The 26,337-nt window shown below is 43.5% G+C and overlaps 1 protein-coding gene across 13 annotated transcripts in view; it reads right to left on the bottom strand.

Annotated features, from left to right (window-relative positions):
• The window catches only part of kmt2d (lysine (K)-specific methyltransferase 2D), a 247,310-nt gene that overhangs the window by 187,155 nt on the left and 33,818 nt on the right, over positions 1-26,337 (bottom strand). For all 13 annotated transcript variants that reach the window (XM_072248869.1, XM_072248878.1, XM_072248876.1 and 10 more), the window contains 3 exons: positions 19,133-19,223; positions 1,370-1,505; positions 373-614 (listed from right to left, as the gene is read on the bottom strand). In XM_072248869.1, coding sequence (XP_072104970.1) covers positions 373-614; positions 1,370-1,505; positions 19,133-19,181 — 427 coding nt within the window. In that variant the 5' untranslated portion in view covers positions 19,182-19,223. The remainder of the gene's footprint in view (positions 1-372; positions 615-1,369; positions 1,506-19,132; positions 19,224-26,337) is intronic.

Below are 26,337 nucleotides of genomic sequence, written 5' to 3'. Positions count from 1 at the left end.
AACAGTCACATTTAAGTCATTAATGAGCAACAAGGGCTTCAGCACTGATCCCTGCATGGCACAACAGAGACAAACTTTCAATCAGAATGCATCCTTCTTCCACTACCCTCCTACCACCAAGCTGCCTAGAAAGACACTAATTGTTCAGGTATTAAGACGTAACAAATTAACAGCATTAAAATAACTAAGTTTTAATGAATCGAAACTCTAATCTTTCAACATGAATTTATTGGGGAAAAGAGGATTAGGAACAGTTTTATAAAAAGTACAACATTCAACACATTTAATACAGAAATATTAATACTAAAATGCTTTGAGAACAACTTGGGACAAAGTTGGACTCTAAACAATAAAGTAGTTATAATTTTTCACCTGTTGACTCAAAGAGAGCCACTGTTGTTGCACTTTGCTCAAAGCCAACTCGTGTGAGCTCATCCGAGAGCCCCTCCACCCCCAAAACACTCGCATGCCTCAACGAATCCCTCTCAGTTCTGTTAGTCCCTCCGTTTCCAAGTTCGGTCAACACAACTGATGGATCAAACTGCTTCAGTTCTCTTTGTCCGTGTAAGCTCTGCTCTCCACAGTTACAAAATACGCACAGCTTCTGCTCCAGGCTGGTCAAAAGGAAGACTCAACAGATTAGTTCTCATAACAGTATTTTTTTTTTTAAATCATTATCTACGTTAATAGCTCTTATCTTATTTACAAAAAAAAATTAAGTTTACATACAGCTGTCCCTAGACCTGTAACAAATTCAGAAAAATGTTTTATTTTTTAACTTTTACCACATAATTAAATTTACAAGTGTGAAGCTCTTGACAAATCAAATAAAAAATCTGAGCAAAAAACTTGTAGAAGTAACATTAACTAAAATCTGAAAAACATGACTCATAAAACATTTGAAGAAATGAACAAGAAGATTTATGAGGGTAGAGCAGTGGACATCATCTACAGGGATTTTAGGAAATTATTTGACGAAGCCCTTCATGGTAGGTTGGTCCAGAAAATTAAGGCATATGGCATCCATGGTGAGCTGGTATACACACACACACACACACACACACACACACACACACACACACACACACACACAGACAGTAAAAGATGTGGATGAAAGTGTAGGCGGTCTGATTAACAAGTCTGCAGATGAAACAAAAATTGATAGAGATGTGAATTGTGTTGTCAAAAGATACAGCAGGTAATTCAAAACATCATGGAAGCTCCTGCAATTTGAAGTATTTCAGAGACCACCATTTTTGATTTACGTGTTTCCCAAACTGTATGTGAAATTGCATCAGCTGTGTCATCCACAGCAAGGTGGTGAGAAACCTCCAATTTCTGAACAGCTTCTGTACATTTCCCCTCTTACCTGCACTTGTCCTTGTGTTGCTCTTTCAAGACAGGTTCTAATGCCCCTTCTTGATTTGAACAGTCATGAGATTCGGACGGATCACCTTCATCTTCTTCTGCCAAACAACTTGTTTCAGTGGAGTCAACATTCATAGCTGCAATAGAAAATGAAACTTTTCCAACCATTTACTCCGAACATCATGTATTTGATAGTTTCAGGAATCTTTTGTAAAAGCACCAACTTATTCATGTACACGAGAAATTTTGAAGATGCTGAAATCCATAGCAACGCATTCAAAATGCTGGATGAACTCAGCAGGTCAGGCAGCACCTATGGAAATGAATAAACAGTCAATGTTTCAGGCCCAGGTCCTTCTTCAGGACTGGAAAGGAAGGGGGAAGATGCAAAAATAAAAAGGTAGAGGAGGGGAAGGAAGATGGCTAGAAGGTGATTGGTGAAGCCAGGTGGGTGGGAAAAGTAAAGTGCTGGTGAGGAAGGAATCTGATAGGAGAGGAGAATGGACCATAGGAAAAAGTGTAGGAGGAGACGACCCAGGGGGGAGTGATAGGCAAGTGAGAAGAGGTAAAAGGTCAGAGTGTGGAATGGGGGGAAATAATTTTTTTTAAAACTGGAAAGAGAAATCGACACTCATGCCATCAGGTTGGAGGCTAAGAAGATGGAATATAAGGTGGTGCTCCTCCACTCATCTCAGCACAAGAGGCAGCCATGGACCAACATGTTGGAACAGGAATTGGAATTAAAATGATTGGCCACCGGAAAGTTCCACTTGTGGTGGAGGTGCTCAACGAAACTGTTCCCCAATTTACGATGGGTCCCACCAATGTAGAGGAGGCTGCATCGGGAGCACTGGACACACTAGACTGCCCCAAAAGAATCACAGGTGAAATGTTGCCACACTCATGCTAAGCTCATCAATCTCGCCTCTCCCACCCTGCCCTTAAATTCACTTGGTCCATCTCTGACACCTTCCTCCCCTTTCTCAATTTGCCTCCATCTCCAGAGACAAACTGTCAACTGACATCTTTTATAAACCTATTGAATCCCACAGTTACCTTGACTACACCTCTTCCCACCCTATCTCCTATAAAAATGCTATTCCATTTTCTCAGTCCTTTCATCTACGCCACATCTGTTCCCAAGACATGGCTCTCCATTCCAGGACATTAGAGATATTCTCCTCCTTCAAAGAATGGGGTTTCCCTCCCTCCACCATTGATGCTACCCTCACCTGCATCTCCTTCGTTTAATTTCCAAACTTCCGTGCTCACCCCATCTTCCCACCACCTTATCAGTGATAGAGTCTCTCTTGTCCCTACTTATCACCCCATCAGCCTCCACATCCAACACATCAACTTCGGCAACTTCTGCCATCTCCAAAGGGATCCCACCACCAAACATATCTTTACCACACCCCCCCCCCCCCGCTTTCCACGGGGATTGCTTCCTCTGCAATTCCCTTGTCCATTCATCCCTCCCCACTAATCTCCCTTCCGGCACTTATCCCTGCAAGTGGCCTGAGTGCTACACCTGCCCATACACCTCCCTCACCTCTATTCAGGACCCCAAACAGTCCTTCCAGCTGAGGGAACATTTCACCTGTGAATCTGCTGGGGTCATTTATTGTGTCCAATGCTCCCAATACGGCCACCTCTGCATTGGTGAAACCCATCGTAAACTGGGGGACTGCTTTGTTGAGCACCTCCACTCCATCCACCATAAGCGGAACTTCCCAGTGGCCCAGCATTTTAATTCCAATTCCCACTCTGATATGTCGTTCCACAGCCTCCCCTTGTGCCAAGATGAGGCCACCCTCAGGGTGGAGAAGCAACACCTAATATTCTATCAGGGTAGCCTCCAACTTGATGGCACGAATACTGATTTCTCTTTCCAGTAAAGAGAAGTCCCCCTCACCTCCCTCTATTCCCCACTCTGACCTTTTATTTCCTCTCACCTGCCTATCAATTCCCCCAGGATCCACTCCTCCTTCCCTTTCTCCTATGGTCCACTCTCCTCTCCTATAAAATTCCTTCTTCTCCAGCCCTTTAACTTCCCTACCAACCCGGACTCTTTCCCCTCCCCCCACCTTTTTATTCTGGCATCTTTCCCCTTCCTTCACAATCCTGAAAAAGGGTCTTGGCCCAAAACGTCGACTGCTTATTCATTTCCATAGACGCTGCCTGACCTGCTGAGTTCCTCCAGCATTTTGTGGGTGTTACTTATTCATGTGCTTTGCTGAAAGGTTAAACTTCAGCCCAATTAATGTTCATTATTTTGTTTCCCCTTTCTCTGAATAAAAAAAACGTGAGAAAAAATATGGCCTTTTTTTTTCTTTAAATTAGGCTAGTTATAATCTGCACAACCACAAGATTATGTATGGAAGTCCAAATCTGGAATCATCCTGCATATCATCTTGAACATCATAATAATAAATCTCAACTTAAACACAAACAGGAAACCAAAACTGTACCCTTGATTAAATTAAGAATTAATCTGTGTACACAATTCTGTGTGTAGTGGTGGTGGTAGGGAGAGAAAGTGAATAAGAGATACTAAGAAAATGAACATAAACCAGGCAATAGATTCAGCATTCTTATCAGTGTAGCACTTTTATATAATAATGGACTATAAACCAGTGGCTCAGATAATTCATAATATAAAGAAGCACAGTTCAATTTCTGGCCCAAATTGGTTGATCTGTGACTCAATTGCAGTACAAGAAACAAAATGTCACAATACCCCAGGATAGGAAATAGATTAGGAAGGGAAATTACCCAAGATTTCAGCTTCCCTTAGCCTCTCAATGCAATGTGTTGAAAAGTATGTGAGGATATTATATGATGAGAGAAATATCCTACTAACATTTAATTACATGGAGAATGCCACCTTGAGTATTTAAAGGCTATTTTGCAAGGTTCCACTGAAGCCAGTCAAGGGAGGACCAACCAGGCTGATCTTATATGGTGAATTGTAGGGAACTCAGGAGTGTGGTAGAACAGAGGGGTCCAGGAATACAGGTCCATAATTCCTTGAAAGAGGCATCACAGTTATATAGGGTCATAAAGAAAACTTATGGCCTTCATAAATCAATGTATTAAGTACAGGAGTTGGGATATTATGTTGAAATTGTACAATATGTTGGTGAGGCCTAATTTGGAGTATTGTGTCCAGTTTTGGTCACCAAACAACAGAAAAGATGCAAATAAGATTGAAAGAGTGCAGAGAAAAAACACCTGGGACTCGAGGATCCAAGTTATAGGGAAAGGTTGAGAAGGTTAGGACTTCATTCCCTGGAGCATAGAAGAATGAGGGGAAGATTTGACAGAGGTACACAAAATTATGAGGAGTATAGATAGGGTAAATGCAAGCAGGCTTTTTCCACTAATGTTGTGTGAGACTACAACTCGAGGCATAGGTTAAGGGTAAAAGGTGAAATGTGTAAGGGGAACAGAGAGGGAACTTCTTCACTCAGGGTTGTGAGTGTGTGGAACAAACTGCCAGCACAAGTGATGGATGTAGGTTCAATTTCAACATTTAAGAGAAATTTGGATAGGAACATGGATGAGATGGGTACTGAGGGCTATGGTCAAGGTGCAGGTCAATGGAACTAGGCAGATTAATGGTTTGTCATGGCCTAGATGAGCCGAAGGGCCTGTTTCTGTGTTGTAGTGTTCTATGGCTATGAACCTCACTAAACATGTTATTGCTTTAGGAGAGGAAGAAAAACCTGGGGGATAAACTTCATTCTGTGCCAATTTGTCACAGGAAAGGGCAGTTACAGCAGAAGCAATTTGATGCCCAACAGCACTAAAGCATGAGCTATTGCACACAAATAGTTTGTACAAACATACTTTGTCAATATATGTAACTAAACACAGGTGAATGAATGAGCCTTCAAAAACTAGAGAACAGACAGATTCAGCATTTAGAACTTGCATGTTTAATTACACATGCACAGAAGTCCCAATCCGCTTCCATTTGAATGAGTAAATGCCAGCAGTTCTGAACCCCCAGCATTCAACATTCAAATCTGATGGAGCATCTAAAAATGAACTCAGTGCCTGAGCCTCTATAGCCCACTGGAGTAGAGGGTGCCAAAGATTTATCACTGTCTAGAGTGAAGGAGATTTTCCTCATCTTAGTGCTAAATAGCCTCCCATCTAATCAGAGGCTCTGACTCTTGGCTTTAGACCCCATCACCAGGGCTAACATCCTTCTTGTGGCATATTAAAGCTGGACTTTGTGGACTCATAGAGCATAATGGACTCATAGGGTCAAATATTTCATAATTTTAAGCAATAGGCAAAAAGATCCACTTGGAAGAAACGGGTTGTTCAACTGACAAAACAGCACCAACAAAAGATGGCAAACATACAGAATTTAAACTTTACTTTTAAAATATTGCGCTGGACTTTAAAAATAGCATACAGTAGTAACAAAACCAATTGCAAGAGTAAAGGGATAGCTGAAAATGGAGACAAGAACACGATTATTCAAAGGAAATTGAACAACTTCGTCAAAATCCATGTGGCCAATTTCTCTTCTGAGATTGCGAACCTTAATGAAAATATAATCAACTTCCAACATTCAACCAAGCAACTGACAGATTTCGTTAACAAAAACTAACAAGACACTAACTGACAGAATCACTGACTGCTTGATTGAGTTCCTGGCAGATCACAAAATTGGCTTGCTTCAATTCCCTAAATAGCTGAATAAACCACCAGCACAAACGAAGAATTCCACTTTTAAAACAGTGTTAAGGCTAAATTTATTACTGAGATTAACAAATGGCAGGAATCAAAAATGTGCATTCCACAGGATACGCAGATTTCAAATACAGTAACAGAAAGACTTCATGTAGCTTGCAGAATCATGATGCAGACTTTTATTTTCGTTTGATTACGCTTATAGAGACCAAAGACAGGCAAAGTTGATGCCCCCCACTAAAATTTTATTTAAGCAAACCAGTGTTGCTGGACCCAAACTGAATAGAAAATAAAAACTGGAAAATTCAATGTCTAGCTATGAACATACTGCAGAGCCTTGGAGGTGGAAGGTGAGGCCAATCATCTCAAAGGTTACAGAAATATCATAGAGAATCAGGAAGGGGAAGGAGGTAAAAGCTACATTTTCAGAGGATGAAGTATGTGATAAGTCATAGAACACTACAGGACAAAAGCAGGCACTTTGGCCCATCAAATCCATGCGGAACTATTAATCTGCCTAGTCCAATTGACCTGCACCCAGACCATTGCCCCTCCATACCCCTCCCACCCATTTACCTAAACAAATTTCTCTTAAGTATTGAAATTAAATCTGCATCCACCACTTCTGCTGGTAGCTTGTTCCACACATTCACCGCCAAGTGAAGAAACTCCCCCTCAAGTTCACCTTTTACCCTTAACTCATGATCACTAGTTCAATTCTCACTCAAAGGCCTGCTATCTGTACCCCTCATAATTTAGAGCTTTCTGTGAGGCAAAAACCCAACTGGAGAGTTAAAGAGATTTGCAGATACAGATTGTACAGATTTGGGAGCCAGCGAGAGGGTACGGAAACTGGGAGGGGAAAAAAAATGACAGCAAGGACAAAGAAGTAAAAAAAAAAACACATGTAATTTTTGATAAGGGTAGTGATATGGCTCTGAAAAGTACAGGGAACACAAAACAAGAAGAGGTCACTACATACAATATGAGCTCAAGTGGATAGTAGATTATTCAGGTGGGGTCGTGACAACAAAATGTAGATCCCAAAGAAAAAAAAATAAACTGCAGATACGAAAAATCTAAAACAAACAAAAACAACAAAAAAAGAGGCAAACATGCAAGTTATGCAGCATCTGTGGAGAGAAACAATCAAGACTTTGTAGCGGTGTGCTACACACAGCGCTAGAATAACACGGAGTCGGTGAGTTGGAGTTGCGATGAAAGAGATTTATTCAAACTTCGCAGCCTGCTTTAAAGCCTTCCCGTTCCCGCCCTCCCTGGGCGGGATTGCTGTGGGGAATGCATATTCCCAGACCCTTTCCGTGCGCAGGATTTTCCCCCTGGTGAAGATGGCCTGGCGTCCTTTTTGGGGCCGGCCCTCTGCCTGCGCGCACTGTTGCGAGCCGGTTCGTGTGTGCTAGAAAGTGGGTTGCCACAAACCCCCCCCCCCCAGAACCAGTGATACCTCCCCCAATGTCCACAGTCTGGATCGGCCTCTGTTTGGGAGGTCTGCCCCTGCGCCGCGGTGCCTGAGCCTGGACTGGCTGTGCCAAGTCCACGTGAGCTGGTTTGAGTCGGTCCACCGTGAAAACTTCCTCTCTCCCCCCAATGTCCAGCATGGACGTGGACCCGTTGTTCCTGATCACCTTAAACGGCCCCTCGTAGGGCCGCTGTAGCGGTGCCCGGTGTCCGCCCCGTCGTACAAAAAGAAACTTACAGTTCTGCAGGTCTTTGGGTACGCAGGTCGGGCTCTGTCCATGCTGTGAAGTGGGGATGGGGGCCAGGTTACCGAGCCTCTCCCGTAGTCTGTCCTGGACTGCTGCGGGTTCTTCCTCTTGCCCCCTTGGGGCTGGTATGAACTCTCCTGGGACTACCAGGGGTGCGCCGTACACCAACTCGGCCGACGAGGTGTGCAGATCCTCTTTGGGCGCCGTGCGGATTCTGAGCAGGACCCAGGGAAGTTCGTCCACCCAATTAGACCCCTCCAGGCGGGCCATGAGAGCCGACTTCAGGTGACGGTGGAAACGCTCCACTAGTCCGTTCGACTGTGGGTGGTAGGCAGTTGTGTGGTGTAGCTGCGATCCTAAAAGGCTGGCCATAGCCGACCACAGGCTGGAGGTGAACTGGGCTCCCCTGTCGGAGGTAATGTGGGCCGGTACCCCGAAGCGGGCTACCCAGGTTGCGATCAGTGCTCAGGCGCAGAATTCGGAGGTGGTGTTGGTGAGTGGGACTGCCTCTGGCCATCTGGTGAAGCGGTCTATCATAGTTAGGAGGTACCGCGCTCCTCGCGACACTGGCAGGGGCCCCACGATATCCACATGAATGTGGTCGAACCTCCGGTGGATGGGTTCGAACTGCTGCAGCGGAGCCTTGGTGTGCCGCTGCACCTTGGCCGTTTGGCACTGCATGCACGTTTTGGCCCATTCACTGACCTGTTTACGAAGCCCATGCCACACGAATCTGTTGGAGACCAGCCGGACGGTTGTCCTGATGGAGGGGTGCGCTAAGTTGTGAATGGATTCGAAAACCCGTCGGCACCAGGTTGCTGGGACAACGGGGGGGGTTGGCCGGTAGCTACGTCACATAGTAGGGTCCTCTCACCTGGGCCTACGGGGAGGTCTTGGAGCTGCAAACCGGAGACTGCAGTCCTGTAACTGGGGATCTCAGCATCTGCCTGCTGTGCCTCTGCCAGCGCTGCATAGTCCACCCCCTGGGACAGGGCCTGTATGGTAGGTCTGGATAGTGCGTCCGCCACGATGTTGCCCTTTCCAGAGACTTGCCGGATGTCCGTCGTGTACTCGGAGATGTAGGACAGATGTCGCTGCTGGCGAGACGACCAGGGGTTGGACACCTTCATGAACGCAAAGGTAAGCGGTTTGTGGTCTGTGAACGCGGTGAAGGGCCTACCTTCTAAGAAGTACCTGAAATGCCGGATTGCCAGGTATAGTGCCAATAGCTCCCAGTCGAAAGCACTGTATTTGAGTTCAGGTGGTCGTAGGTGTTTGCTGAAGAACGCCAGGGGTTGCCAGCGACCCTTGATGAGTTGTTCCAGCACTCCACCGACTGCTGTGTTGGATGCGTCCACAGTGAGGGCAGCAGGAACGTCCATTCTGGGGTGCACTAGCATCGCGGCGTTTGCCAAGGCTTCTTTGGTTTTAACAAAAGCAGCTGCGGCCTCTTCTTCCCAGGTAATGTCCTTGCCCTTACCCGACATTAGAGTGAACAGGGAGCGCATGGTTCGGGCTGCTGAAGGGAGGAAACGGTGGTAGAAATTCACCATACCCACGAATTCCTGCAGGCCCTTGATTGTGTTGGGTCGGGGGAAGTTGCGGACCGCGTCTACCTTGGCGGGCAGCGGGGTTACCCCGTCTTTAGTAATCCTGTGGCCCAGGAAGTCGATGGTATCGAGTCCAAACTGGCATTTGGCTGGGTTGATTGTAAGGCCGAATTCGCTCAGGCGGGAGTAGAGCTGGCGGAGGTGGGACAGATGCTCCTGCCGACTACTGGTGGCTATGAGGATGTCGTCCAAATAGATGAATGCAAAGTCCAGGTCGCCTCCCACCGCGTCCATTAGCCACTGGAAAGTCTGTGTGGCATTCTTTAGACCAAACGGCATTCGGAGGAATTCGAAAAGTCCGAACGGGGTGATGAGTGCTGTTTTGGGGATGTCATCTGGATGTACCGGGATTTGATGGTATCCCCAGACGAGGTCTACCTTGGAAAAGATCCTTGCGCCGCGTAGGTTTGCTGCAAATGTCTTGAATGTGCGGCACAGGGTAGCGGTCTGGCGTTGTAGCCTCATTCAGTCTGCGGTAGTCACTGCATGGTCTCCAGCCCCCCTTTGCCTTGGGCACCATGTGCAGGGGGGAGGCCCATGGACTGTCGGACCGTCGTATGATCCCCAATTCCTCCATCTTCTTGAACTCCTCCTTCGCCAGTCGGAGCTTGTCCGGGGGAAGCCTTCGAGCACGGGCGTGGAGGGGTGGTCCCTGGGTCGGGAGGTGGTGCTGTACTCCGCATCCGGGCATGGCTGCCGTGAACTGCGGTATCAGTACTGATGGGAAATCCGCCAGGACCCTGGTGAATTCATCGTTGGACAGCGTGATGGAGTCCAGGTGTGGGGCTGGCAACTTTGCTTCACCCAGGGAGAACATTTGAAAAGTCTTGGCGTGGACTAGTCGCTTCCCTTGCAGGTCGACCAGCAGGTTGTGGGCTCGCAGAAAATCCGCCCCCAGGAGTGGTTGGGCCACGGTGACCAGTGTGAAGTCCCACGTGAACCGGCTGGAGCTGAACTGTAGCCGCACCGTGCGGGTGTCGTAGGTTCGTATTGTGCTGCCATTTGCGGCCCTCAGGGTGGGTCCCGGTTCTCTGTTGCGGGTGTCGTAACTCGTTGGAGGTAAAACGCTGATCTCCGCTCCGGTGTCGACCAAAAATCGGCATCCCGACTGCTTGTCCCAGACGTACAGGAGGCTGCCCTAATGGCCAGCCGCCATAGCAATCGGCGGCGGCTGGGCCTTGGCGTTTCCCGGGAATTTGCAGGGTGGTCTACAGCGGCAGACCTCTGTGCCCCACCGCTGGTGGTAGAAGCACCATTGTTCGTTGGGCTCTGCTGCCGGGCCTGGTCTGGTCTGTCGTTGGGCACGCGGCTTGGTGATCTGTGCGATGGATGCCCCTCTCTCCTTCTTGGCATTCCACAACGCATCTGCTCGAGCCGCCACCTCCCGGGGGTCGCTGAAATTTGTGTTGGACAGCAGCAGGCGTAAGTCCTCGGGCAGTTGCTCTAGGAACGCCTGCTCAAACATAAGGCAGGGTTTGTGTCCTTCAGCCAGGGCCAGCATTTCGTTCATTAATGCCGATGGCGGCCTGTCTCCCAAACCATCCAGGTGCATTAAGCGTCGTGCTCGTTCGCACCGTGATAGTCCAAAAGTCCTTATGAGCAGGGCTTTGAATGCTGTGTATTTGCCGTTCTCCAGGGGCGACTCCGCAACTTGTGCAGCAGTCTCTTGGTCGAGAGAGCCCAGCACGCAGTAGTAGCGGGTGGACTCCGAGGTTATCTGCCGAATGTGGAATTGTGCTTCTGCCTGTTCCAACCACAGACGGGGTCTCAGCGGCCAAAAGCTTGGCAGTTGTAACGAAACTGCATGAACAGATGCGGCGTCGGTCATTTCTGGCCCAAATATCGTTTGGGCCGTCGGGGTCACCAAATGTAGCGGTGTGCTACACACAGCGCTAGAATAACCACACGGAGTCGGTGAGTTGGAGTTGCGATGAAAGAAATTTATTCAAACTTCACGGTCTGCTTTAAAGCCTTCCTGTTCCCGCCCTCCCTGGGCAGGACTACTATGGGGAATGCATATTCCCAGACCCTTTCAGTGCGCGGGATTTTCCCCCTGCTGGTGAAGATGGCCTGGCGCCCTTTTTGGGGCCGGCCCTCTGCCTGCGTGCGCTGTTGCAAGCCGGTTCGTGTGTGCGAGAAAGTGGGTCGCCACAACTTCAAGTCAATGACCCATGGACAAGATGAGTCTGTAGAAGGCACTGGGAGAAATAAGAGGGAAACCAGAATACAATATAGAGTCAGGGCTAGAGAAGGGAAAGGCTTGGCTTAGCAGGCAAGGGATGCCAAGAGAATGGAAGATGACAACCATACAGATGTTAATGATTGATTTTTTCCTAGTGGAAAGAGATGGCAAACACAGGTCATGCAGTCGGTAGGGAAGAAAAGCAGCTAATAATAATTCTTCTGCAAGAGCATCATAGAGAAACTGGCAGTGAGCAAGGTCAGAGTGCGCACTACTAATCGAGTATTAAAACCTGAACCTCTATACCTCCCTCTCCAACTAGATCCTTAACTTCTCATCAGCAGACTGCTGTTAATAACATCTCCTCCTCACTGATAATCAACATACAAGGGGTAATTGATAAGTTCGTGGCCTAAGGTAGAAGGAGTCAATTTTAAAAAACACAGCACATTTATTTTTCAACATAATCCCCTCCTACATGTACACACTTAGTCCAGCAGTCGTGGAGCATACAGATCCCTTCTTTGTGTTATACAGCTCTCGTTACATGCACCTGCAGTTCAACCCTTTGAGTGATTATGCAGAAAGCTGGAAGTTAATAACTCACCTCCTTCTACCTTAGGCCATGAACTTATCAATCACCCCTGCTGTGGACCACTTCTGGAGGTCCAAGATGCCGACTTCTACAAAGAAGAGATCTGTATGCTCCATGACCGCTGGACTAAGTGTGTAAATGTGCTAGGTTTTCTAAAATTGACTCCTTCTACCTTAGGCCACGAACATATCAATCACCCCTTGCAGGTGCACCTTAAGAACGCGTCCTTAGCCCATTCCTCTACTCTCTCTACATTCACGGCTATGTGGACAGGAACAGCTCAAATGTTATCTATAAATTCGCCGCCAATGACACCACTGTTGTGGACAGTCTCTCAGATGGTGACAAAGTGGAATAGAGGAGTGAGATAGATAGGCTGGTTGCATGGTGTTACAACAACAAACTCACACTCAATGTCAGCAAGACCAAGCAACTGATTGTGGACTTCAGGAATCTGAATTCGGGAGAACACACAGCGGTCTTCATTCAGGTGTCAGTGGTGGAAAGGGTGAGCAGCTTCAAGTTCCTGATCGCCAACATCTCAGAGGATCTATCCTGGGCCCGACATACTGATGCAATCACAAAGGAGGAATGCCAGAGGCTTCATTAAGAGTTTGAGGAGAGTTGGTACATGTCATTGAAGACTCTTGCAAAATTCTATAGCTGCATCACAGTATGGTATGGAGGCTCTAATGCTCAGGATCGCTATAGGCTAAAGGCCAGGGTTCCCAAGCTCTTTTATGCCATGGACCCCTGCCCAAGGGGTCTGTGGACCCCAAATTGGGAAACCCTGCTGTAGAGGGTTGTAGACTCAGCCAGTTCTATCACAGGCCCAACCAACCCCGCCATTGAGGACATCTTCAAGAGGTAGTGCCTCAAGGCAGAATCCATCATTAAAGACTCACCTCCACAACATGCCTTCTTCTCATTATGACCAGCAGGGAGAAGGTACAGGAGCCTGAAGATCCACACTTAATGATTTAGGAACAGCTCCTTCCCCTCTACCATCAGATTTCTGAACAGTCTAGGAACACCATCTCATTATTTATCCTTTTGAACAATTTTTTTATTTTCTAACTTATAGTAATTTTTATGCCTTGCACTGTACTGCTGCCACAAAAAATAAAACAACGTTATTTTAGTGATAATAAAGTCAATTCTGCTTCAATACTGAACTGTGATAACAAACAAGTTTTCATCTCAGGGGTATGACCAGAATAAGAGCAAAGTATTAACTAGGGTCAAAGATGAAGAGAGAGTCATTGAGCAGCAGTAACATGACAGTAAATATAAGGTAGTTTCTAAGTATAAATAATGACTAAGCAATGACTAGATAAATCATTTTCCCCAGGACCAGTAGGGATTGTGCATGACAAAGACCTCAAAATCAAATCAAAGACGGTTTCTTCCGAAATCCAGCAATGGTGGAGACACAATGAGTTAGGCTGCTCATGTGGTAATTAGAGATACTTTAAACCGTTAATCCCTCATTGCAAGAATGGTGTTCACCAAAAGGTCCAAGGGCAATTCAGAAATCCAACCGCAGGCCCACAGATCAATTCGCAGAAACGGTGAATACTTCTACGTGGAAAAGCTGGTTAAGATTTCTTTCCCTTTTTGTTCTTCCTTTTCAGCTGTGAAATCACAACATTTCACAAAAAAGTTTCAGCCATTAAGACCAATTGTCACCCTTCTCTTCCCAGCACATTATGTTTCCTCAAGAATGGCCTTCCATTTGTCCTTTCACCTCCACAGGATCTTTGGCTGAGACTGAGCCAAGAGCATAACATTTGTTTAGGCCACCTAAAACTGGACATTTAGTGACTAATCCAATAGAATTGGTATATGAGGATAGCTGTCTCAAATGCAGGTGACATTACCACTGTTGAGAACAGAGCTATTAACACACTGGTCTTCCCAGTTAACATGTAGAATTTTAGAGATGCATTATTAGTGGCCCCTTGTGAAGCTCATTAATTGATCTTAGTAACTCCACCCAGCTTTCATATACACAATAGGTTGGAAATACCTAATAAAAGGAAAGGGAATAACTGCCTGGATCTGGTGTCACACATTCTGTTCAATGAAAATTTACTAAAGCAATTTCCCAAGACATAAAAGACAATGAACCTCAACATAAACATTTGTAGAGTAAGGGAATTGCTTGACGGTCTCCGGAGCATGTCCCCATAGTGGGAAATAGCAAAACCTCAAACAAATTGAAAACTCTTCATAGTCTTCAACTTAAGTTCCAAGCTTCAATAAACTTTCAAGGAGATCTAGCATAAGCTCAAAGTCTGGAGTGTGTAAGAAATGTCATATCAGAGATCAGTGACAGATGCCTGTGAAGCTGGTCAGTCTCTAAACAAAAATGTCAAAGATAAAAAGTCCTCTGTTCAAATGTATTCAATGTCATTACCAGCAGGAAGATGGATTTTGGTCAGGATAAGGATGACTACTAAAAAAAGCAAAGAAAGCTGCAGGAATGTTGTATCTTTGCTGACTCCATCTCCAAAACACTATAGGGAATGCTACCATTCAGCTGAAAAAGCAGAAGTCTAGTAAATTTGATAATTTTTTCTAGAGCAGCCAAAGTTATCCAGCACCCACTCTAAAGCTCAGTGATGCCAATTAAACAAGCCTTCATCATGCCAATTAAAACCATGCATAGCTTTGATACAGTAACCAAAGCCTTCCCTTGCTCTACTGACAAATGAAAATCATGTCACACGTCCAGCGAAATGAACAAAGTCCACTTTGTTGCAGCAACTGGAAGAAAACAGTCTGAAGAAAACAGCTCTATTTCCATCTTTAATATCTTTATTTTTCCCTTTCAGGGTGCTTTTGAAGACCCTGACCTGGAGTTACATGCTGACTTCGGTTCTTTGAGAGAATGGGACCCGTTCTCAGGATTTCAGGACTGGCCTTTGTTCGGCATGCCAAGAGTTTGGCCTGTGAGTCCGAATCGGATTTGGAAGCCGAAGATCTCGGGGCTCTGGAGACGGGCAGATCGAGGGTTAGTGTCACGGCATGAGACCCGTGCATCATCGGGGAGTTGGGATATCTGCTGTGGGTCCGAAGACCCGGGATCTTTGCGGTCTTCAGGCACAGAGCTCGAAAAAAACAACGTAACTGACTTTTAACATCGTAAACCAGCGAGCTGTTTGTTATGTCTCCCCATTCGCTGGAAAATAGAGATACCTCCATCTCCCTTATTAGGGAGAGAGAGAGAGAAAAAACCTGTGGGATGTCGAATGCCGGATGAAACGCAAAGTCGTTGGGGTAACTGCAAGTTTGTGTCTTCGCTATTGCTTTGCTCACGCTTGAGTGCTTAGTGGCAGTGCCGATGCTTGCTTTTTTTTTTGGTGGTGGGGGGAGGGGGGATTATTGCTTGAGGTACAAATTTGAGAATGGTATCAATCACTTGTGGCTCAAGGGCATCTCAAAAATAATAAATGTTTATAACTGGCATTAGTAGAAAACTAAATTTGGAGAAATTAATAGGCTTGAAATCCAATGATTACTCAGGACATGATGACTTGCATCATGGGGTTCTGAGGGTGGTAGTTACAGAGATAATAGATGTACTGTCATTGCCCAAAATTCCATAGATTCTTAAGTGGTTCCTGCAGGTTGAAAGGTAGAAAACATAACCCTAGTGTTGCAGATAAGAATGACAGGAACTATAAACCAGATGGCCTGATATCAGTAACAGGGAAAATGCTGGAATGTATTATTCAGGAAGTGGTAAAAGGAATTTGAAAAAACAGGACAGAGTAAATGTAGATCTACTAACAGTAAAGTTACATTTGAATAATGTGTTAGAAGTTTTTTTTTTGAAGTTGCAACTAGCAAAATAAAGGGAGAACAAATTAACATCAAGAATTTGAACTTTTGGAAGGTTATTGATAAAATGCCACAGAGGAGATTATAAAGAAGATTACAGTGCACCAGTATTGGACTGAAATTCAGTTAATGGACAGAAAACAAACGGGTCATTCTTAGGTTGGTAGATTGTGTTAAGTGAGCTGCCACAGGATTGTGCTTGAACCCAACAGTTTATGATCTATATCAAGGACTTGAATAAGGACGTCAAGTGTAACATATCCAAATTTACTAATGAATCAAAGCTAGGTATCAGTGTAGGCTAAGAGAAAGATACAGAGGAACATCAGGAGACATTTACAATTTAAGTGTATGGTAAAGGATATGGCAGATGGAAAATAATGTGGAAAAATGGCAGACAAAGTAGAAAGTTGAAATATTCTTCAAATAGAAATGGTAAAGTGTTGGTAGGTGGCTCCATTGGAAAACAAGCCATACTTACATTTGAATTGAAAGCTCATAGTCAGCATTTACAATTATAAGTTATGTTGCAAAGGAGTAAATTTCATCAGTGCATTTTTCAGTAAGAGTAAACAGTAGTTCATTGCTTCATTAAAAGACATTTAGTTTGTATAGTTTATAGATGCACAAATCTGAAAATACAAGCAATAACTACAGACAGCACTTATGACCCCATATGCAAACAATCAGTTCAACAGTAATCCCAAGTGATATCTGCTCTATTTATGTTTAAGACGTTGATCAATTCAATTTAGTAAGCTTGACAGTTCAGTAAGATATAAACTAAGAAAGAGTTGTGAATCCAATTATAAGTGATTCTTGAACGGGGATCATTAAATACCTTTACACAATCATATGAACAACTGACCATAATATTTCTAAAATTGCCAGATATGCAGACAAATTTCCATGTCTGACTTCTCAGTCAAGTAATCACAGACTTGAACAGTAATTAGGCAGGCGGAATACTCCACTGACCAAATGCAAAAGTAGTAACAAACTGCATTTGTTGAGTAGTTTGGTGTCATGCATTCACCTTATTGGAGGTACATGATAAAATTGGCCGAAGTCAGTTTCAAGAAGTCTTGCTTGATAAATCTGTTGTAAATGTTTAAGGAATCAGCAAGCAGGAGAGACAAAGGAGAATCGGTGAATGTTGTATATTTGGATTTTCAGAAGGTCTTTGACAAGGTGCCACACATGAGGCTACTTAACAAGATAAGAGCCCATGGTATTACAGGAAAGATACTAGCATAGATAGAGCATTCACACACAAGATGCTGCAGGAACTCAGCAAGTCAGGCAGCATCTATAGAAAAGAGTAAACAGTCGACATTCCAGGCTGACCTTTCACCAGTCCTGATGAAGGGTCTTGGCCCGAAACGTCGACTGTGTACTCTTTTCCATTGATGCTCCCTGACCCGCCGAGTTTCTCCAGCATTTTGTGGGTGTTGTTTGGATTTCCAGCATTTGCAGATTTTCTCTTGTTTGTGGATTGATAGAGCATTGGCAGGAGGCAAAGACTGGGAATCAAGAGAGCCTTTTCTGGTTGGCTGCTGTTTACTAGTGGTGTTCCACAGGAATTGGTGTTGGGACCACTTTTTTTTAAAAACGTGATATGTCAATGATTTGGATGATGGAATTGATGGCTTTGTGGCCAAGTTTGGAGATCATACAAGGATAAATGGAGGGGCAGGTAAATTTGAGGAAGCAGAGAGGCTGCAGAAGGGCTTAGACAGATTAGGGGAATAGACAAAGAAATGGCAGATGGAATACAGTGTCAGGAAGCATATGGTCATGCACTTTGTTTGAAGAAATTAAAGCGTAGATTATTTTCTAAATGGAGTGAATATTCAAAGATCCGAGGTGCAAAGATACTTGGGACTCCTCATGCAGGTCTCCTTAAATGTTAATTTGATGGTTGAATCGGTGGTGAGGAAAGCAAATGCAATGTTAGCATTCATTTCAAGAGGACTAGAATATAAAAGCAATATTGTAATGTTGAACTTTACAAGGCACTGGTAAGGCCTCACTTGGAGTATTATGAGTTTGGGCCCCTTATCGAAGAAAGGATATGCTGACATTGGAGAGGGTTCAGAGGGCTCAAGCATGATTTTGGGAATGCAAGGCTTACTATATGAAGACCAATTGATGGCTCTTGGCCTGTACTCGCTGAAATTCAGAACAATGAAGGGTGACCTCATTGAAACCTATCGAATGTTGCAAGGCCTCGATAGAGTGGATGTGAAAAGGAAATTTCCTTTGGTGGGAGGGGTTAGGACCAGAGGACACAGCCTCAGAATAGAGGGACATCTATTTCGAATGGAGAAGTGGAGGAATTTCTTTAGCCAGAGTGGTGAATCTGTGGAACTCGTTGCCACAGACAGCCGTGGAGGCCAAGTCATTGCGTATATTTAAGGCAGAGGTTGACAGGTTTTTAGTTAGTCACAGCATGACGGGTTATGGGGAAAAGGTAGGAGATTGGGCTGAGATGGAAAAATATCAGCCATGATGAAGAGCAGACCCAATGGGGCAAGTAGCCCAATTCCGCTCCTTTACCTTGTGGTCTTATTTGTTTTTGTTGGACAGTCTTTAACTACTATACTCAATTGTTTACTTTTCTGGTTATTGTTCAATCAATCTAACTATCTTGTATATCATAATCCCTGGTTCAAGAATTTTCATTCGTCAACCCTTTTGAAGTTGAGAAAGCCAAGTGCCAACATACAAATGGCAAAGTAAGATGAAACAGTGATTCTCAGTTTCATCCTTAAACCACCTTCGATTTCAGGCAAGTCACAATCCAAGTTGGAGTTTTCTTAGCATCAGGATTGTTGAAGGAAAGAAGGGATGGAATGGCATGATCTGCATTTCAGAATAAGGGACAATAATATGGTGTAAACAACCAAGGAATATGCATTGAGCACCAAACAACAGAAATTACTTTAGATGGAAGCATCCGTATGGAAGGTGACATTAGATCAACTTGCCAAGCAGTTAATAAGCAATAGGCTAGTGTTTCTGGCCACACTAAAAACAAAATCAGGTATACTACAAACCCATGAAACCAGGCTACACATACCAAGAAGCATACCTGTGGCACTTGAGCAATTGTCCTCATTGCTCGATTCCATTCCATCCATACTGAATCTTTTTCCCAGATCCGACACCACTTACTGAAACACCTGAAAAATATATTGGAAACAGTATTCTTAAAACTGCACCCAATTATATAAAAAATATGAAGGTAACGTGAATAGCAGTGCAACTTCTGTATTAGAAGATTCGTAGCTCAATGTATAAATGCCATATTAGCTTTCCTAATTGAGTGCTGAACATGAAGTAATTTCAACAAAAGTGGAAGATGTCAAATACTATGATACAATAACCTTATCCAGCAATTTTACACAAATTCAACATCAGCACACAGGAACAGGGACAATGGCATTCAGCCCCTTTATCTTCTTACTATGTTCAATTAGGTCATGATATATTCCATCTATCCATCAAGTCTCAAGACAAAATTACTGCCACAGGCTAGGGTCAATGCAATGGTGAGTGGTGTAAAAATTTAACAACAAATAAGCTACATTATTTAAAAGTAAATGAGCAGTAATAAATATCAGGCAGTAAGTCCATCAATTGCACACACAGAGATTTCTTTGCCATCTTGCTTGTGCAGTAATATAACACACTCCCAGCCAAGTGGTCGGCTAACTTACCCCCAACCAAATCATTGAACAGGGAATGGAATCAATCACTATGCAAGTTTAGGGTGAGGACCAAAGAACAATTTGACGAGATTAAATTTCTACTCATCTCGTGCTACATTTTGGACAAGCAGTTTGATAATTGAGAGCTAAGTGTTCCAAGCATATGTGTGACACTGATTGGCTCACAAGGGCTATGCCAGCTTTCAGGGAATCATCCCAACAGTTTCATTCCCTGTTCTCTTCCTTTCCCTCTACTCATGTAGCTTGTTCTTTCACTCATGTGCTCATCAACTCCCTTTTGATTCTTTGGGACTCTTTGCTTTAAGACAGAGTCAATGAGATATGGCAGTTAGGGGACAAACAGAAGAGGTCAAGGATAAATCCTCAAGGACACTGGAGCGACATGTGTGAAAGTAGGCGATTCACTGGCTGTGATCTGGTGGATAAGAATGGAACCAAGCAAGTGAAGAACCATTCAGTTGCACAACACTGGAAATGTGTTGGAGAATATTATGTTCAAACATCAAAAGAAGGGTACAGAGTTTACTTTTATGACATAACACAGGATGTCATTTAGCTCTGTAATTTCAGGACTGCAGCAAGTACAAAAAAATAATTGGGAAGGGAGGGATTCAACATGGAATTCCAAGAAAGATGGATTAAACAAGTTAAGGACAAGTCATTTAAAAAATACATTAGATTTCAAATAGATTTTTTTTAAATCTGAAAAATCACTGACAGCAATGCCACAGTTCAAGATCTTGGTACAGATTTCAAATCATTAATTCATTCAGTCCTGTTGACTAGTCCATAATTACACTTTTACCAAAATTATTCTCACTTCGCACCAATCGAAAAATTGATGCAGTTTCCACAGGCTTCTATTTTTCCCAGCTGTATTTTCCACAAGGCTGACTCGTACAAATATTCCACCAAGATCCAAAGATACTCAGTTTATCAAGATTACTGCAAAAGATACAAAGCTTGAAACAATGCTATACAAGCTGCATTTGTGCACATTGCATTGCCTCAAGCGTCAGGTTATAAATTTTTTAAAAAGCCCAAGTTATACACAAGGAATAGCAAGCAGAGTCTTCACTTGTGACACTAAATGAATTGCCCTCTTCAGAATAAATCTGTTAAACACAAATTCTGATGGGCATACACTGGCAAAGTAGAAACAACGTTTATATTCATTGCAAAAATCATCTAAATAATTCAGGTAATAAAAAACATATATTCATGTTTAAAACACTTATATTTAAAGTGCAGCTACAAACTGATCCTCTTATTGCACTTGCTTATGTCATTTAGATACTATTGTGATGCACAGAACTGCTTAACAATAATTGTAGATAAAAAATACAGCACATCAATTGCTACTCTGCACAACACAGAATGGAGAAAGAATGTTATTTCCTCTGAAACTGATACAAATCAGCATTACTGTTCAAAATGTACACTACTCTCTGCCCATTACTAAAAATTGTCTGCTAATAAGTGGTTATTTCTTAGTTGCAAATTTATAAAGCCTATTAACCCTCCTCCATTCAACCTCCTGTTGATCTCATATCTAGCAAATATGAAGAATATTTATAACAAATCTGTTTTGCCCAAGAATCTTCGCTTGGACAGAAAGTTTGGAGAAAGCGTTCACTACAGATCTCAAGTTGAATTCAACCCGAGATGAAAATCCACTCTCTTTGGGCATAATTAATCAATGTACAAGTCCAAACAACAAAAATTGTTTTCATCCAATATCAACTTTCAGTCATATCCAAAGGCCACAAGAATTATCAGTACAATTAAGAAAAACCAACTTAAGTGGGATTACATGAAGCTTACACCAAGTGCACAAGAGTGAAATAATAATAAAAAAGCCACACTTCGAATACTCACCAACACACAAACAATATACATAGACCCAAGAACATCATACAAACATCATATTCCAAATCCTTATAAAGGCCATAAAGGAAACTATTGGGAAATGCCACTTAGCTCAACAAGGGCAGCAGGCACTTGGGACCAAAACACCAACCAACTTAAACATAATCACTGCCACACACATCAAAGTTGCTGGTGAACGCAGCAGGCCAGGCAGCATCTCTAGGAAAAGGTACAGTTGACGTTTCGGGCTGAGACCCTTCGTTGACTGTACCTCTTCCTAGAGATGCTGCCTGGCCTGCTGCGTCCACCAGCAACTTTGATGTGTGTGGCTTGAATTTCCAGCATCTGCAGAATTCCTCGTGTTTACATAAACATAATCACTGTTCCTTTACTACTGTTGGGTCTAAATCATGAAACTCTGCCCATCAATGTTGGCCAAATGCCTTCACTAAAAGGGCTTCAGCGCTTCAACGTTGCTCATGCCACCTTCTCAAGACAATTGATTATTGGCTATAAATGCTGCCTTGCCAATTGTACAACTGTCCTTCACTGAAACAAAGCGTGAGACACAATATGAATGTTTCTACTGATGGTAGAGCCCCAGTTAAAGTTCTTAGTCCCTAATAAATCCAATAAAAAAAATTAAAGAGCTTCACTGCACATGAAAACGTTAAAACATGAAGCATGCTCATTCATGGAGTAACTGAAGCTAATAGCCTAGATTAATACTGGTCTTAAGGTGTTGTACTTAAATGCACGCAGCATAAGAAATGGTGGATGATCTTGTTGTACAGCTACAGATTGGCAGGTATGATATTGTGGCCATCACTGAGACATGGCTAAAGGATGCATGTCTCTGGGAGCTGAACGTCCAAGGATACACGGTGTATCGGAAGGATAGGAAGGTAGGCAGAGGGGGAGGCGTGGCTTTATTGGTAAGAAATGATATTAAATCATTAGAAAGAGGTGATATAGGATCGGAAGGTGCAGAATCTTTATGGGTTGAGCTAAGGAATCGCAGGGGTAAAAGGACCCTGATGGCAGTTATTTATAGGCCTCCAAACAGCTGCAGGGATGTGGACTACAAATTACAACAGGAAATAGAAAAGGCTTGTCAGAAGGACAGTGTTATGATAATTGTGGGGGATTTTAACATGCGAGTAGATTGGGAAAATCAGGTCGGCACTGGATCTCAAGAGAGAGAATTTGTAGAATGTCTGCGAGATGGCTTTTTAGAACAGCTTGTTGTTGAGCCCACTAGGGGATCGGCTGTACTGGATTGGGTGTTGTGTAATGAACCGGAGGTGATTGGAGAGATTGAGGTGAAGGAACCCTTAGGAGGCAGTGATCATAACATGATTGAGTTCACTGTGACATTTGAAAAAGAGAAGCCGAAATCTGATGTGTCGGTGTTTCAGTGGAGTAAAGGAAACTACAGTGGCATGAGAGAGGAACTGGCCAAAGTTGACTGGAAAGCGACACTGGTGGGAAAGACGGCAGAGCAGCAGTGGCTGGAGTTTATGCAAGAAATGAGGAATGTGCAAGACAGGTATATTCCATAAAAGAAGAAATTTTCGAGTGGAAAAAGGATGCAACCGTGGTTGACAAGAGAAGTCAAAGCCAAAGTTAAAGCTAAGGAGAGGGCATACAAGGAGGCAAAAATTAGTGGGAAGACAGAGGATTGGGAAGTCTTTAAGACCTTACAAAAGGAAACCAAGAAGGTCATTAAGAGAGAAAAGATTAACTATGAAAGGAAACTAGCAAATAATATTAAAGAGGATACTAAAAGCTTTTTCAAGTATATAAAGAGTAAAAGACAGGTGAGAGTAGATATAGGACCGATAGAAAATGATACTGGAGAAATTGTGATGGGAGATGAGGAGATGGCAGAGGAACTGAACAAGTATTTTGCATCAGTCTTCACTGAGGAAGACAGCAGGATACCGGACACTCAAGGGTGGCAGGGAAGAGATGAGTGCGCAGTCACAATTACGACAGAGAAAGTACTCAGGAAGCTGAATAGGCTAAAGGTCGATAAATCTCCTGGACCAGATGGAATGCACCCTCGTGTTCTGAAGGAAGTAGCTGTGGAGATTGCGGAGGCATTAGCGATGATCTTTCAAAAGTCGATAGATTCTGGCATGGTTCCGGAAGCTGGAAGATTGCAAATGTCACTCCGCTATTTAAGAAGGGGGCAAGGAAGCAAAAAGGAAATTATAGACCTGTTAGCTTGACATCAGTGGTTGGGAAGTTGTTGGAGTGGATTGTCAAGGATGAGGTTACAGAGTACCTGGAGGCATATGACAAGATAGGCAGAACTCAGCATGGATTCCTTAAAGGAAAATCCTGCCTGACAAACCTATTACAATTTTTTGAGGAAATTACCAGTAGGCTAGACAAGGGAGATGCAGTGGATGTTGTATATTTGGATTTTCAGAAGGCCTTTGACAAGGTGCCACACATGAAGCTGCTTAACAAGAGCCCATGGGATTACAGGAAAGTTACATACGTGGATAGAGCGTTGGCTGATTGGCAGGAAACAGAGAGTGGGAATAAAGGGATCCTATTCTGGTTGGCTGCCGGTTACCAGTGGTGTTCCACAGGGATCAGTGTTGGGGCCGCTTCTTTTTACATTGTACATCAACGATTTGGATTATGGAATAGATGGCTTTGTGGCTAAGTTTGCTGACGATACGAAGATAGGTGGAGGGGCCGGTAGTGCTGAGGAAATGGAGAGTCTGCAGAGAGACTTGGATAGATTGGAAGAATGGGCAGAGAAGTGGCAAATGAAGTACAATGTTGGAAAGTGTATGGTTATGCACTTTGGCAGAAAAAATAAACGGGCAGACTATTATTTAAATGGGGAAAGAATTCAAAGTTCTGAGATGCAACGGGACTTGGGAGTCCTCGTACAGGATTCCCTTAAAGTTAACCTCCAGGTTGAGTCGGTAGTGAAGAAGGCGAATGCAATGTTGGCATTCATTTCTAGAGGAATAGAGTATAGGAGCAGGGATGTGATGTTGAGGCTCTATAAGGCGCTGGTGAGACCTCACTTGGAGTACTGTGGGCAGTTTTGGGCTCCTTATTTAAGAAAGGATGTGCTGACGTTGGAGAGGGTACAGAGAAGATTCACTAGAATGATTCCGGGAATGAGAGGGTTAACATATGAGGAACGTTTGTCCGCTCTTGGACTGTATTACTTGGAGTTTAGAAGAATGAGGGGAGACCTCATAGAAACATTTCGAATGTTAAAAGGCATGGACAGAGTGGATATGGCAAAGTTGTTTCCCATGATGGGGGAGTCTAGTATGAGAGGGCATGACTTCAGGATTGAAGGGCGCCCTTTCAGAACAGAAATGCGAAAAAATTTTTTTAGTCAGAGGGTGGTGAATCTATGGAATTTGTTGCCACGGGCAGCAGTGGAGGCCAAGTCATTGGGTGTATTTAAGGTAGAGATTGATAGGTATCTGAGTAGCCAGGGCATCAAAGGTTATGGTGAGAAGGCGGGGCAGTGGGACTAAATAGCATAAAATGGATCAACTCATGATAAAATGGAGGAGCAGACTCAATGGGCCAAATGGCCTACTTCTGCTCCTTTGTCTTATGGTCTTATGGTCTAATTCAATCCCTTAATTAATTTAAAAGAGATGCTAGGTACACAAAGAGAAAGCAAAAGACTATTCCAACAGAGCTATACAAAAACTTGCATGAGGTATAAACTGACATAAATCTCTTCAATGACACTAATAGTTCACCAAAACTGAGTAAATGGTAGTAGTTTTGGAGGCATTACAAAACGTACAACAACAATTTCAATTCCTAAACATTCAAGCCTTTTAAGAACAATTACTGCAAGAGGGGATAAAAAGAGTTGAGTTAGTTTCTTCTCTCGTTCTTTGCCTACACCATTTACTAGAAAAGACATGGATCAAACTGACTGTAAATTTCATTTCTTTGCTCCTCTTGGATCAAGGTTTGAAGAGATATGCAATCTTAAAATAGGTAGCATTTCATTTCATAATACAGTTTATCTCTATGCTGTCCAGTGGGGCACTAGAACTGAATAATAAACATGAAACTACAGTGTATTGCTGCAAATGTAAACCTTCATCACTATGCATGTTCCAGCTTCTGAAGAAAGCAAAAAATGCAGTGTCTAGGCAATATGGATGTCTATTTCAGTTGTCTTTGATATGACTATTATGTTCACATTGCTCTACAAGAAATGCAAACTGATGCAATTTAAATCTAACATTCAGAGAAAAAGTACTGAAAGCTACAATACAGTCAGTCATAGAACACTACAGAACAGAAACAGGTCCTTTGGCCCATCTAGTCTGTGCCAAAGCATTAATCTCCCTAGTCCCATTGACCTGTACCCAGACCACAGCTTTCAATACCCCTCCAATCCATGTACCTACCCAAATTTCTCTTAAATGTTAACATCAACTCCGCATCTACCACTTGCACTGGCAGCTCGTTCCTCTGAGTGAAGTTTCCTCTCATGTTCCCCTTAAACGTTTCACCTTTCACCATTAACCCATGGCCTCTAGTTCTAGTCTCACTGAACCTCAGTGGAAAAAGCCGGCTTGCATTTACCCTAAGTAACCAAAACTGGGCAAAATACTCTAAAATTAGGCCTCACTGACATCTTGTACAATTTCAACATAACATCCCAAATACACCAGCAATACTA

This window comes from Mobula birostris, chromosome X (assembly GCF_030028105.1).
Source record: "Mobula birostris isolate sMobBir1 chromosome X, sMobBir1.hap1, whole genome shotgun sequence".
NCBI lineage: Eukaryota > Metazoa > Chordata > Chondrichthyes > Myliobatiformes > Myliobatidae > Mobula > Mobula birostris.
The sequence above is the reverse complement of the archived record's forward strand: the minus strand, read 5'-3'. Positions and strand labels throughout refer to the sequence as shown.